This window comes from Saccopteryx leptura, chromosome 1, assembly GCF_036850995.1.
Source record: "Saccopteryx leptura isolate mSacLep1 chromosome 1, mSacLep1_pri_phased_curated, whole genome shotgun sequence".
NCBI classification, from domain to species: domain Eukaryota; kingdom Metazoa; phylum Chordata; class Mammalia; order Chiroptera; family Emballonuridae; genus Saccopteryx; species Saccopteryx leptura.
This window is the reverse complement of record NC_089503.1, coordinates 174,257,204-174,272,244: the sequence shown is the minus strand read 5'-3', so window position 1 is coordinate 174,272,244 and position 15,041 is coordinate 174,257,204. Positions and strand designations below refer to the sequence as shown.

The 15,041-nt window shown below is 42.0% G+C and overlaps 1 protein-coding gene across 1 annotated transcript in view; it reads left to right on the top strand.

Annotated features, from left to right (window-relative positions):
• The window catches only part of AIDA (axin interactor, dorsalization associated), a 31,528-nt gene extending 17,089 nt beyond the window's left edge, over window positions 1-14,439 (top strand). The window contains exons 5-10 of the mRNA XM_066380850.1: window positions 2,489-2,552; window positions 2,894-3,000; window positions 6,976-7,098; window positions 9,844-9,966; window positions 10,921-11,038; window positions 11,165-14,439. Of these exons, the coding sequence (XP_066236947.1) occupies window positions 2,489-2,552; window positions 2,894-3,000; window positions 6,976-7,098; window positions 9,844-9,966; window positions 10,921-11,038; window positions 11,165-11,261 (632 nt within the window). The 3' untranslated portion in view covers window positions 11,262-14,439. The remainder of the gene's footprint in view (window positions 1-2,488; window positions 2,553-2,893; window positions 3,001-6,975; window positions 7,099-9,843; window positions 9,967-10,920; window positions 11,039-11,164) is intronic.
• Window positions 14,440-15,041: the final 602 nt, after the last annotated feature.

Here is a 15,041-nt window from a genome sequence, read left to right as displayed (position 1 = left end):
TTTGTTTTTATTTTTATTTTTTAAGATTGGGTTGGAGGCCCTGGCTGGTTGGCTCAGTAGTAGAGCATTGGCCTGGCCTGTGAAAGTCCCAGGTTTGATTCCCCAGTCAGGGCACACAGGAGAAGCAACCATCTACTTCCCCTCCCCCTCTCACTTCTCTGTCTTTCTAGCTTTTTTTCTTTCTTCCCCTCCCACAGCCATGGCTCGAAGGGTTTAAGCAAGTTGGCCCCGGGCACTGAGGATGGCTCCATGACCTTGCCTCAGGCGCTAAAATAGCTCGGTTGCTGAGCAAAGGAGAAGCGGCCCCAGATGGGCAGTAGGGGGCTTGCCAGGTGGAATCCCTTCAAGACAGACTCTGCCTCCTTGCCTCTCTCACTTAATTAAAAAAAATGATTAAGGGTTGGAATGGAAAGGAAAAGTAGCATTATTGGGATTCAGTCTGTTATAATTTGAATTTATATAGTGTTTTTCATCTGGACTTCTTGGTACTTACTGTCTTTTTAGATGATTTTAATTTGTTATTGCCCCTTGAAGGAACATCAGTGTGTATAGTATATCTCAGTGGGATATGCTCTATAAAATTGATCTTATTAAAGGTAGGCACTTATGAGTTAATTGTTTTTTCAGAATTAATCATTTTCTACAAATTGGTATTTGATATATTTCAAGTTGTGTGCACTTAGTCAAACTAGCCTCTGCCTCCTCTAAGACTAAGACTAAGAAAAGGAAAATTAATGAATGACTGTACCTTTCAATATGTGAGACTTGGTTGCTTTATTTTGCTAATGTAGTTTTCCTTCAAGGTTTTTAAAATTTCTTGAGAATATTGTCTGAAGTACACTAAAACTAAGATTGTGAAAGTACTAGTCATTTAATTTTCTTACATTAATCCTTAATAATATCACTATATCGGGTTTCAAATATCTGCCACATCCGCCCAGCTTCTCCAACTTCAGCTGTCCAGTCTGTTCTGTTCCTTGAACAAGCCAGACAAGTTCCTGCCTCAGAGCCTGTGTCATTGCTCCCGCCTGTTCTCTAATACTTGGAAAGGCCTGGTGCCAGAGCTCTTCCAGACAGTTCCTCTCACTCTTAGCCATGGCTCACATGTCTTCTAACAATTTGGTTTGGAAGGCCCACCGTGTCCACCTTAGCTGAAGTTCTTCCCTCTTCCTCTTGCACAGTCTTCCTGTTTGTAGCCTATAAATACTAAGGACAGTCTGATATTACCTTGTTAATTTGTCAGCTCATGTTGTATTGTTTGCCTCGCCTCACTGGAGCCTCGGATCCATATGTGAGGGTAAGAACCCTCTGTCTTGATCATTACCATATCTTTAGTACCTAAAACATTATGGAACTTTGTGAGCTTTCAAGGCACATTTGTTGAGAAGAAGAGAGCAAGAGGAAGGATGAGGGTAACAGCTGGAGAGAGAGGGAGAGACAGAGAGAGAGAATAAGAATAAATGAGAATCTAGACACAGGTCTCAGAATTCTGTCTCACTGAAGGGACTTAGTAGAGGTACATATATGACCAGAAGTCTGGTAAACAAATCTGACTCCGATTGAAGTCCTTTAATTGCAACATGTACGCTGGGATTTCCTCCTTTGGGATGAAATAATGCCATAACCTATTTTAGCTTTAAGCTGCTGGACTCCAAAATTAGGTTGAATAAGGTAAGTATAAAATCATGGGAACTTTTTGAATTGCCCCGATAATTCCATTAGTACTTCACCTTCATATAATTGCAGGCAGTTACTGGAAACACATTAGGCACATACTTATAGCACCTCTTCAAACATAGGCAGAAGTGTGGAACATCTCCCTCTGAGTTTACGTGCCAGAATGTAATTACTGAGCACAACTGTGATACAGGAGGTGGTGCTGTGTTGTGTTGTTTGAAGACTTTTTTTTTTAGGATAAATCGCTCTTTGTATATGTGTGCATATATGTATGTAATAACTTTTATCTTTATAAATGATACTGAACGTTTATATGCATATATGTGTGTGTGTTTAAATATGAGAATTAATAACCAGATATACCAAACTTTGTCAGTTTCATGAAGTTTAGGGGAAATCTAATCAGGGCATAGACAAGACATGCTCATGTACCTCTGATTGGTCATCTTTGACGTCAGTCTTTTAATTGACGCACCCTAGGAGGGAGGCATTCTTTGTCTCTGGTTCCCTTGTCTCACATGGGACCTTGTACATAGAAGAATGATCTGGGGGTTTGTTTTCTGTGAGGGCTTTGAGACTGGGACTTACTCTCCTTAGAGATCTGACAGTATTCTGAAATTATCAGTACATGGAGTATGCTACAGATATTTTCCATTTTGCAAAGATCTGTAAGTCAATGGACAAAGATGGGCAATTTTTAGAAATTATTAATATGCACAGTAAAATTGATGAAAAACAGTCATTTCTGGTAAAATTTTACATTTTGATTCACAGAAGAATTCATGTTGCTTTTTCTCTCTTTTTATTCTAGTCCTAAAGAATATTCTTACATATAATAAAGAATTCCCATTTGATGTTCAGCCTGTCCCCTTAAGGTAAAATAAATGCACACCAATATTTATTTTCTTATTTTACACCTACGTTTGTCAACATTTTTATATTAACATCTTAGCTAGGAAATAAGTAGTTATGAGGCTTTGCTAGTATACTTAGTTTTGTAGCTCACTGATTTTTTAAGTTTGATTGATTGATTAGAGAAAGAGAGAGAAATATCTATTTGTTGTTCCACTTATTTATGCATTCATTGGTTGATTCTTGTATGTGCCTTTACTGAGAATCAAACTCACAACCTTGGTGTATCAGAACAATGCTCTATTTAACTGAGCTACCCAGCCAGGGCCTGAGCTCACTATTTTTTCTGTCCTTTCTTATGTAGAAGAATTCTAGCACCTGGTGAAGAAGAACATTTGGAATTTGAAGAAGATGAAGAAGAGGGCGGTGCTGGTGCGGGGTCTCTTGATTCCTTTCCTGCTAGAGTTCCAGGTGGGTGTCGCTTGTTTAAAAATATACATTACTTGCCTGACCAGGAAGTGGCGCAGTGGATAGAGTGTCGGACTGGGATGCAGAGACCCAGGTTCGAGACCCCAAGGTTGCCAGCTTGAGTGCACTCATCTGGTTTGAGCTCATCTGGCTTGAGTAAAGCCAGCTTGGACCCAAGGTCGCTGGCTCGAGCAAGGGGTTACTTGGTCTGCTGAAGGCCCACGGTCAAGGCACATATGAGAAAGCAATCAATGAACAACTAAGGTGTTGCAACGAAAAACTGATGATTGATGCTTCTCATCTCTCTCTGTTCCTGTCTGTCTGTCCCTATCTATCCCTCTCTCTGACTCACTCTCTGTCTCTGTAAAAAAAACAAACAAAAAACATATATATATATATACACGCACACGCACACGCACACATTACTTAATTCCAGGTGAAGATGTTTGGAACCTGTTTTGGGACTTGCTAGTGGGGAGTAAAACCTCTCCAGAATCTGTGTTTGTCTGATGCAAATGTTGATAGCCATCTTACTGGCGGTAGCTATTTTAGAGTATAGTCTGAAAGTATCTACAGTGTCTGGTGTCTCAAGACCACCCTCAGGTTTGGTGACCTACTGGATGGACTCTGTATATAGTTGTATGCATAGCTCTTTATAGTGAGAAAAATATAAGAACAAAGCCAGCAAAAGGGAAAGGCGCTCAAGGAAGGAAGCCAGGTGCAAGCTTCTGGGAGTCCTTCCGGTAGTGTATGTTGTGCATAGTTCCTCCAGCAACAAATTGTCCCAACACATGTGCAATGTTGTCTTGTAGGGAAGCACGTTAGAGACTGCCTAGAGCTGTTCCTGGGGGCTGTTCACATAACCTTCCTCTGCCTAGCACTGGCCCAAATGCCACACTCCCAGAGGAAAGCAACTATTCAGCATAAGCCAGGTGGTTTACGCAGACAGTTTAGACATAGGGACTTCTTAATGAGATGGTGGGAACCCTCCCAAATCCAAGTTCTAGACCAGGGGTCCCCAAACTATGGCCCGCGGGCCGCATGCAGCCCCCTGAGGCCATTTATCCGGCCCCTGCCGCACTTCCAGAAGGAGCGCCTCTTTCATTGGTGGTGAGAGGAGCATAGTTCCCATTGAAATACTGGTCAGTTTGTTGATTTAAATTTACTTGTTCTTTATTTTAAATATTGTATTTGTTCCTGTTTTGTTTTGTTTTACTTTAAAATAAGGTATGTGCAGTATGCATAGGGATTTGTTCATAGTTTTTTTTTGTTTTTTTTTTTTCATTTTTCTGAAGCTGGAAACAGGGAGAGACAGTCAGACAGACTCCAGCATGCGCCCACCGGGATCCACCCGGCACGCCCACCATGGGGCGAAGCTCTGCCCACCAGGGGGCGATGCTCTGCCCATCCTGGGGGTCGCCATGTTGCGACCAGAGCCACTCTAGCGCCTGGGGCAGAGGCCACAGAGCCATCCCCAGCGCCCGGGCCATCTTTGCTCCAATGGAGCCTTGGCTGCGGGAGGGGAAGAGAGAGACAGAGAGGAAGGCGCGGCGGAGGGGTGGAGAAGCAAATGGGCGCTTCTCCTGTGTGCCCTGGCCGGGAATCGAACCCGGGTCCTCCGCACGCTAGGCCGACGCTCTACCGCTGAGCCAACCGGCCAGGGCTCATAGTTTTTTTTTATAGTCCGGCCCTCCAATGGTCTGAGGGACAGTGAACTGGCCCCCTGTGTAAAAAGTTTGGGGACCCCTGTTCTAGACACTAGCCATGGGCTGACCTTGCAAATGCCTTTTTAAGAGTAGCAGTCTCAATACTGCTCTGGTAAACTCTTTCCTGTGCAATATTGTTACTTCTTTAATCAATCAAGTTGTGGTCATTACAACTGGACCCAGGGGAATGAGTACTGAGCAAATACCCTTTTTTACCCATCTTGCTTTAGGAAAACAAAAAACGTATGACCAACCTTTCTTAGGTGTAGAAGATTTCGATGAGGCTCCTTCTTCCCTATAAATAATTTAGGACAGGTACCTAGATGAATTTCTTGCCTCTCCCAATTACTGTTTTCTCTGTTCTGTTAGACAGTGCAGCCTTCATTTGTGTAAACCACTTCACATTAAGAAGTATAGCAATATGCTGTAATATTGTGATGCTTTTTTTAGAGAGAGGGAGAGAGAAACACCAACATGTTATTCCACTCATGTCTGTATTCATTGGTTGATTCTTATATGTGCCCTGGCCAAGGATCAAACCCACAACCTTGGTGTATCGGGACGATGGTCTACCAGGCATCCCCAAACTACGGCCCGCGGGCTGCATGTGGCCCCCTGAAACCATTTATACAGCTCCCGCCGCACTTCCGGAAAAGGGCACCTCTTTCACTGGTGGTCAGTGAGAGGAGCACTGTATGTGGCGGCCCCCAACGGTCTGAGGGACAGTGAACTGGCCCCCTGTGTAAAAAGTTTGGGGACCCCTGGCACTCTAACCAACTGAGCTACCCATTCAGGGTCTGTTGTGATGCATTTTAAAATAGACTCTAGAAGCTGTACAGTACAGTTAAATACAACATATATGTCATCTAGGTAACTTTCTTGGTAATAAAAGCATAGTAATATTTCAGTATTTGTAGTACTCCTTTGGGCATTATGGGGTGTGAACAACATAGGCTTGAACCAGCAGATACTTGAGCTTGAGTCTAGAACCTGACAATTACTAGTTAGGTGACTTTGCACCTGTTTCTTAAACCAATCTGAAACTCAATATATTTATAAAATGGGATAATAGTGCCTGGCATGTATGGTCACTGTGAAGAGTGGGCAAGGTCTACACACAAAGCTTTTAGCGCAGTGCCTATCACATACTGAATGTCAGTGGTGGCGGCTGGTCTCATCATTATCACCCTTCGGTGGAGGCTGATGACACCTACAAATCCACAGGTGATTTGAAATAAATGAACAAGCTGGACAGTTGATTTCTTACTTTACATCGTTTTCTCAGTGGGGTGGGCTCTTATGTGATTCTGGGTGTTTTTTCACTTTTAAAAAATTGATGACTGGAAAAGATTTTAAGCATACAGTTGCTCTTGTGGTTTTAAGTGGCATTCTCAGGACTGATTTCTGAGAGAAGACATCGATAGAATTGGATGAGGAAGGGAGAGGGAAATCAGACTAAAATGAATCAATTAGATACAGAAATATTAAACTGCATGTTATTTCTTCCATCCATAGTAACTAAAAGACTTGTTGCTTGATTGTGGTATTAAATTTCTTAAACTTTAGAATAATATAACAAATATTTTAAAAGCTTTTTCTGTCCAACCACTTCATATTGAGATATGAATGAATATTTGTAAAGTATATCATCTATTAATTATAGGGTAATGTATAATTGGGCTTCCTAGACTGAAGTGAATTTTTAAAAAAATTTTTTTTTTTTTACAGAGACAGAGAGAGTCAGAGAGAGGGATAGACAGGGACAGACAGACAGGAACGGAGAGAGATGAGAAGCATCAATCATTAGTTTTTCATTGCGCGTTGCAACACCTTAGTTGTTCATTGATTGCTTTCTCATATGTGCCTTGACCATGGGCCTTCAGCAGACCGAGTAACCCCTTGCTCGAGCCAATGACCTTGGGCTCAAGCTGGCGAGCTCGGGGTCTTGAACCTGGGTCCTCTGCATCCCAGTCCGACGCTCTATCCACTGCGCCACCGCCTGGTCAGGCCTGAAGTGAATTTTTAACAAACGTGAATTAGTAATTCTTTAGTCTTGAACATGAAGTATGAAAGTGCAGATCTATCTGGTATCTAATTAAATACTTATATGGAAAGAATAACATCAAGTGTTTGGGAGTTCTGGAAACCAGAGTAATGCCTGGCTGGTTACTAAGTCAGTTAAGAGGAAGGTTCTATCTTTCCTATGTTGTTAAAATTTTTACTCTGAAACTATTGGTGGAGCTCATTTTGATTGTTGTTTCTCTGTTACCAGGTACTTTATTACCAAGGTTGCCATCAGAACCAGGAATGACGTTACTCACTATCAGAATCGAGAAAATCGGTCTAAAAGATGCCGGGCAGTGCATTGATCCCTATATCACAGTTAGTGTAAAGGGTAAATAACTTGTCTGTGTATTTTCCCTCTGGTGGATTTTATACTGGTGCTTCTCATTGGGATATTTGGTGGGGGGGCAGGGGTTGGTAAGGGCAGGGCTCTCATGTCTATAATAACTCATTGCCATTCATTCTGCAGTGAAGCAAAATCCCTGAGAACAGGCCATCATTCCTTCTTTGAATGTTTCTGATTTACTAAAAATATTTTTCTATTGTAACTTATACCTACTTTTGTTTTTAAGTTTTCCTTTGTATATGTCTTTTTATTTTTAAAATTTAACCAAGGGTGCTGCCTAGACAAACACACTGTCTTTATAGCAGAGACATCCTTCAGGAAACAGGTTTTATTTATTTATATTTATTTTTAATTTTAAAAATTTATTTTTTACAGAGAGTGAGTCAGAGAGAGGGATAGACAGGGACAGACAGACAGGAACAGAGAGAGATGAGAAGCATCAATCATTAGTTTTTCATTGCACGTTGCAACACCTTAGTTGTTCATTGATTGCTTTCTCATATGTGCCTTGACCACGGGCCTTCAGCAGACCAAGTAACTCCTTGCTCGAGCCAGTGATCTTGGGTTCAAGCTGGTGGGCTTTTTGCTCAAACCAGATGAGCCCGCGCTCAAGCTGGCGACCTCGGGGTCTCGAACTTGGGTCCTCTGCATCCCAGTCCGACGCTCTATCCACTGCACCACCACCTGGTCAGGCAGGAAACAGGTTTTAAAAACAGGTTCCCACCTCCCAAGTGTGTGTGGGTTTTTTTTTTTTGCAAAGCCGTGTTCTCTGATTCTCCTGTGCCGCCTTGAGGCCTATTGTTCCTGTCTGGGAGAGGCTTATGCAGAGGAGGGCCCTGCCCAGGTGGAGAATCAGGACTTCCATGAATCATCAGTGGAAACAGGGAAATAGGACATATCCGTAAATATCCACACCCTGACTACAGTCTTGTGGGGCATTAGAAAGTGGTGTATTTCTTATCCTGAACAATGTTCCTGAGGTTATTAAGCATGATTATTCTTAGGACTTTTTTTTCCTACTATCCATTTATGTGGCAAACCATTTATTCCTTGAAAACAACTTTTTCTGTCTTTGGTTTAAGAAGGAAACCACAGTGAGTGAATTTTTTTGGTGCCATCACCAAGCATTTTATATAGGACTTTACTGTAAAGCAGTGATCTTTCTAAAAAAATTATATGGTGATTGAGGAGGAAGTCATGCTGTTACTCAGAAATGATGGCACAGTTCATCCAGTCCACAGTTAATTTGTGGTTTGAGGCAGATCAAAGAAACAGATATGGACTGAAATTATATGGAGGGAACTTTTACCAATGACAGAGATAAATTTATTAGCACCAAATAAAAGAAAAAGGACTTTAGCCAGCCCAGTGGTGATGCTGTGGATAGAGTGCTGACTTGGAACGCTGAGCTTGTAGGTGAAGAACTGCAAGGTCGCTGGCTTGAGTACCGGCTCATCAACTTGAGGGCAGGGTTGCTGGCCTGGGCACATGATCAGCAAAATGATCCCACAGGTTGCTAGCTTGAGCCGTAGGTCGCTGGCTTGAAAGCCCAAGGTCACTGGCTCAACCCGAGGTCTGATTCCTGGTCAGGGCACCTACAAGAAGCAATCAATGCACAACTAAAGTGGAGCAACTACAAGTTGATGCTCCCTCTCCCTCTCTTTCTCTTTCTTCCTGTCTTTCTTTCTCTCTCTCGCTCAAAAAAAAGGAATTTGGCCACAGAAGAATTTTGACATGGAGAGGCCATGATCCATGGCACTAGTGCTGTGCTTCTTTGTCTTCTGATGTGCTTGGGTATCAAATCCATGGTCGCCTGGGACATATTTATTCCCTACATTGTTTTATAGGCCCTCACAAACTACGTATCTCATTCGAGAATACTGTAAAACACAAAAAAATGCTATGCTGATGTGATACGTCTTATGTTACCTTTGTGTACATGTTGAGCTGAAATATGGTTTTGTGTAAGTATCTTTAGGAAGTGAAAGAATTAAATATACTAAATTGTGTTGAGTTCCCTGGGATGGGTCTGTGAAGTAATACACAATGAGGAGTCGTTAAGGGAGTTTCCGTTGAACTTGATTAAACTGGAAGATTCTTGGCTTCAGGAAATTAAAGCTGTACCCCTTCCATCATGTATCATCTGGATGTTGTAAATCAGGTTGTGTCATAGCAAACACAACCAGCATATTTAGGTAGTGTATATAAAAAAGCACTTGTGTATGGGAAGGTGTTGTTGGCAGTTTCATGCCCGCTGTTTGGTCCTCTGACTTGAATACAACAGGGGGATTTTGATCATGGTACACGTAAAGGCCTTCCCATGCCGTGCACTTGATCTAGGCTGGGAACTAGGGGTCGGGCCCCACTGTGGAATATTATTCACATTCCAGATTTTTATTGTGTTACTGAGGAAGACATAGCATTCTCGCCACCTCTTCACTGGAAGCATCACATTTTGTTATCGCCAAGCCTTCTTTTGTCCCCAGCTGTAGCCAGGCTTCCTCCTCCGGTCCATGGGGCCCCCACCTTCTCTCTCCTCAGCTCCCCATGCACCTCTGGAAACCACAGGGCTTCAGCGCCGTCCACACCAAATGAGAGCTCCTGTTAGCAGGGAGTGTGCCCTCTGCTTCACCAGGCCTGTAGGAGACATACCCACATACCCCCTGTGGTTCGTTGGCTGATGTTGAGTCTGTTTGAATACTGCTGAGCAGAAACTTGTTTCCTCTCTAGATCTGAATGGCATAGATTTAACTCCTGTGCAAGATACTCCTGTGGCCTCAAGAAAAGAAGATACATATGTTCATTTTAATGTGGACATCGAGCTTCAGAAACACGTGGAAAAGTTAACTAAAGGTTTGTGATGGTAAATCGCTGGCTTCCTGTGGTCAGAGGTCTCATCTTACTTAGGTCTGTTACCTGGTGGACCTAGCAGCATTGGGGAAGTAAGTGTCACAGAGTTTGTTGTTGCCTGAGAGTCTGTTACAGTTTTTGAACTATTCAAGCTCCATCAGAGGATTGTACACGACAGACAAGTGCCTAAGTGCCTTTGGAACTATTGCCACATCATGGTCTCCTGCTTTGATTTCATGACATACAGTTACTGTAGTTTGAACTGATACTAATGCTAATGAATATACTTTCTTCATGTTTATAAGCAGCTCAGCTAATCTTCCGAGGCTCTTCTCTTTGCATGTTTCTTTTTTCTTTTTTTTTTTTTTTTTTGTCTTTTTCTGAAGCTGGAAACGGGGAGAGACAGTCAGACAGACTCCCGCATGTGCCCGACTGGGATCCACCCGGCACGCCCACCAGGGGCGCCGCTCTGCCCACCAGGGGGCGATGCTCTGCCCCTCTGGGGTGTCGCTCTGCTGCGACCAGAGCCACTCTAGCGCCTGGGGCAGAGGCCAAGGAGCCATCCCCAGCGCCCGGGCCATCTTTACGCCAATGGAGCCTTGGCTGCGGGAGGGGAAGAGAGAGACAGAGAAGAAGGAGGGGGGGGGGTGAAGAAGCAAATGGGCGCTTCTCCTATGTGCCCTGGCCGGGAATCGAACCCGGGTCCCCCGCATGCTGGGCCGACGCTCTACCGCTGAGCCAACTGGCCAGGGCCTGCATGTTTCTTTAGCTCAAGAAGTTTTGCTGTACTTTGTAGAAATGTCACTCCATTCAGATACAGAAGAGTTTGAAGTGACAGCCACAGTCATAACAGCAGATTTTGTGACAAAGTTTACTTTCTAAATAGGCTCCTGGTGGTCAGAGAACATTGACTACAATGGTGCTGGCTAGCTAACGTGTCTTGTTTTCATCCCTTAGGTGCAGCTATCTTCTTTGAATTCAAACACTACAAGCCTAAAAAAAGATTTACCAGTACCAAGTGTTTTGCCTTCATGGAAATGGATGAAATTAAACCTGGGCCCATTGTAATAGAACTGTAAGTGATGCACATAGGGGTTGGTTAGTACTAACTGAACGGTGACTAGTACTTCTTAGTATGGGACCTTGGACTAGAACAGTTATCAAAGTGTTTTAAACAGTGGTTTTTCTATTGTGGTTACAGATACAAGAAACCCACTGACTTTAAAAGAAAGAAATTGCAATTATTGACCAAGAAACCACTTTATCTTCATCTACATCAAACTTTGCACAAGGAGTGACCCTGACACGAATAACCTGGACCTTCTGTGAATTTTACCACGCACTAGAAACCATCACAGCTCTGTGTAGCATATTCACCCTTCATCAGGCAGGAAGCAGGCCACACCTACCCAGTAGGCCAGAATGGGTCCATGGCAAAGCTGTGGCCCAGAGGTCCGTGCCCAGCACATTGCTGGCATGTGAGACCCCCTCAGATACTGGCTTACTCTAGGTTTTGAAACGTGTTTTACTTTCCTGTTGATTTTGTGATTACTAGTCTCTATTCTAATTGACCACTACTCCTGCCCTGCTTCCTGAAACAACACTGTTGGGAGTAGAGTCTGTTCATCTTCAAACTTACTACAGCAATAAGAATGTACTAGAGTTTACACATCTGTTCACTTCTCTACTATGCTCTTCTGGTGTTTTAAGTTAATGTCAAACTTTGGGCCGATGTGGGTAGGATAGTATGAGACTGGTTTGAGAGTGTTTGGACCAAGAAGGAAACGTCTAGGCTGCTCTGCCGAGATGGCCTGAATTCACCCTGATATCATCCTTTTCCTGCTTAGAGTGTGCCTTGGCCAGATCACTGTCCGTTGGGAGTGTTCCGAGGTCATAGCTGTGATTTTTCCAGGTGACCACATTGTGTTCCTGAAAGTGAGCATATTTTTAGTCCTGTTGATCCTCTGTTCTTCTACATCACCTTGTTACTCTTTCCAGAAGTGACTCTAGGGTTAATCTGGAACCATCTCAGAATAATTACAAAATTTTAAATGGGTTAATGTCTTGTAAGTCATGTAACCTAGAAATAATTTGCATCAGATGCTAATGCGATATCACAGGAATAACTGCTGTTTTTCTGACAACTGATTGTGAGCCCTGAAAACCTGCATACCTCTTCTTATAGCGATGAGTATGCAAAATCTGGAAATACTCTATTTTTTTTTACATAGGTAGCTAGGATTGCCATTTATTTCCTATTTAGATATATCAACATTCATCCATATGGAAATATGCAGGTCATTAGCTTTATTATAATTGGACTATTTACATTACTTTTGACTTAATGGGGCATAACTAAAACTTTCACAGTGCACCTGAAGTGGCCATTTGACACAGCACATTAAGATCTGGGGTTGGCTTTCTGTGGGTTAGATGTAGAGCCCACGCATTTAACATTCACTACTTAAGTGACCAATGCTAGCATGAGGGGAATGCGACCTGTTCTTAAACTAGTGTAATAACCTGTCGTACTGTTCAATATGTTTGCTTTTTAAAATAAGTAACCACAATTAAGTTGTCCTAGCCCTTGCACTTCAAGAGATTTACTCTTTCAGATGTCTATTAGGTCAGTTCTGTGTACCCAGTTGGATGTCGAAAACTTTATGAGCTTGAAAGAACTCTCTATCAGAGTCAGTCTTGTCTTTCATATTGATTAGATTAATTGCAAAAGGATTCAGTCCACAATCGCTGGAGGGGATGAGGAATTGCCTTAAATAACTTTGTTATTCACTCAACTCTTAGACTGTGAGTTGTCAGTCCCCCAGACTGTAAGCTTCTCATGGGACAAGAACCAGTGCTCCATCATGTATATTCCCTACATGCTTAGCACCACTCTGTACCCTGTGGAGTACTCAGTACCTTTTGTTTGATGTTGCTGACAAGACCTAAAAATGATCTCTCAGAAAACCTACTATTAAAATGTAGCAAAACTGATACATTGTTCTTTCTTTTTTCTGACAGACCATAAGGCATGTGTATCAAAGTGATAACTTACATGAAGCATCTGCTGTTGTTCACCTAAATATGGTTTATGTGAACACACATGCCTTTCTTCAGTAGTAAGAAGCTAAAATTGCACTGTGTGAGTAGCTTAGCTTTAATTCAGACCTGAATGAAATATGACAAAATGAGTGATTGTCTCAAAGCACACAGGATACTCCACATCCCACAAATTATTTAAATTTACTTTAAAATGAAAAAAAAAAGCCATTGAAAAACCACCACAAGCCTAGTAGAAATGCCCTCAAGGCTGAAACATGACTGCTTCATAAATGAGATAACTTTAACAACTAACCCAGAAACAGCCAGAGACATCTGCTGACATAGATGGCCAAGTGTGATGTGACTGAGGGACGGTCCCCATCCCCTTTCTGCATACTGGCAGATTGCGTGGGCTCCACTGGGGAGATGCCTTGGGAGATGCCATCAGAGGGCTGAGAGGCAGGACCATGGCAGGTTCAAACTGCTCAGGTAAGTGACATTGGAATTCTTGACAGCGGGTTGATCTTTCAGTAATATGACATAGAGAATGAAATACCCAGAAAGCTTGAGGGATAAAATAAGACTCCAGCTTTGATTGTTTTAAAGAGATTTAATTAACTTTCCTACTTGATCATCTTCCTAACTGGTATAATTTATATTCAAATGCTACTTAAAATGAAAATTATATTAATTTATTTTGGGTCCTAAAGGGGATGGAAATATTCAAAAATTGTAATTGTGATTTAATATTACATGGTTAAAAATAAGTTTTGCTAGTAACTATGGAGTTCTCTCTTACGTTTCTTCTTTTTTTAATGAGACAGGAAGAGAGGAAGCATCAGCTTGTAGTTGTGGTACTTTTAGTTGTTCATTGATTGCTTCTCATACGTGCTTTGACTGGGGGCTCCAGCTGAGCCAGTGACCTTTGGGTGCAAGCCAGTGGCCATGGGGTCATGTCTGTGATCCCACATTCAAGCTGGAGAGCCTGTGCTCAAGCCAGTGATTTTGGGGTTTCGAACCAGGGAGCTCAGCATCCTAGGTCAATTCTCTGTCCACTGTGCCACCACCAGTCAAGCAGGTTTACTCTTGATATTAAATGGAAGGACCTATTGATGAAATTCTTTTGAAGATATATTACTTATGAATTTTGAGTTATCTTTTTTCTTTCAAAGGTCTTAATCCTTTTAAAGTCATATATGTATTAGTGGTTTAGTATAAAGAAAAATTTTGTTGCACGGGGAAGCTTTTGCTTTTTTTAATAGAGTATTTTTAGTGGATTAAATATCAACAGTGTATGCCTGACCTGTGGTGGCGCAGTGGATAAAGCGTTGACCTGGAACACTGAGGTCACCGGTTCAAAACCCCGGGCTTGCCTGGTCAAGGCACATACGGGAGTTGATGCTTCCTGCTCCTCCCCCTTCTCTCTCTTTCTCTCTCTCTAAAATAAATAAATAAATAGATAGATAAATAAATAAATTTTTAAATATCAACAGTGACAGGTTGTGGTCTAGGAAGTATTACATCGTAGAACTTCAAAGAGTAGGAGAGTAGTGTCAAACAGTTAAAAAGGGTATATCACCTTTTTATAATTTTGATTTAACCTAAATCTTAAACTTCTTGAAATGTACTGTTAAGTTACTATAAAGGGTCTAAAGAGTTTTTTAAGAAACATCATTTAAAAGACATAGTTACTACATCATAATAAGACTTTTAAGTATCGTGTAATCCCAGATTCTTAGATATACTGTGTTTTAAATATAAGTGCCAACATTCAAATATTAACTGAAGTGGAGTCAATCAAGAATCGAGGTCAGTCCGCCCGTGGTTGCTGACTATGGACATGTTCATGCCTTAAAATCCTAAATCATTCTTTCTCATAGTATTCTACTCTTCTGATAATTTCTGCCACATTCATTGAAAAGTCATAGGCAAGGAAGGGAAGAAATAATAGACTGCATTTTCAAATAAATTTCATTTTGTGGGTACAAGACACTTGCATGTTTCAGCCGTGCACTGTTGATGCAGGAATGACAAAG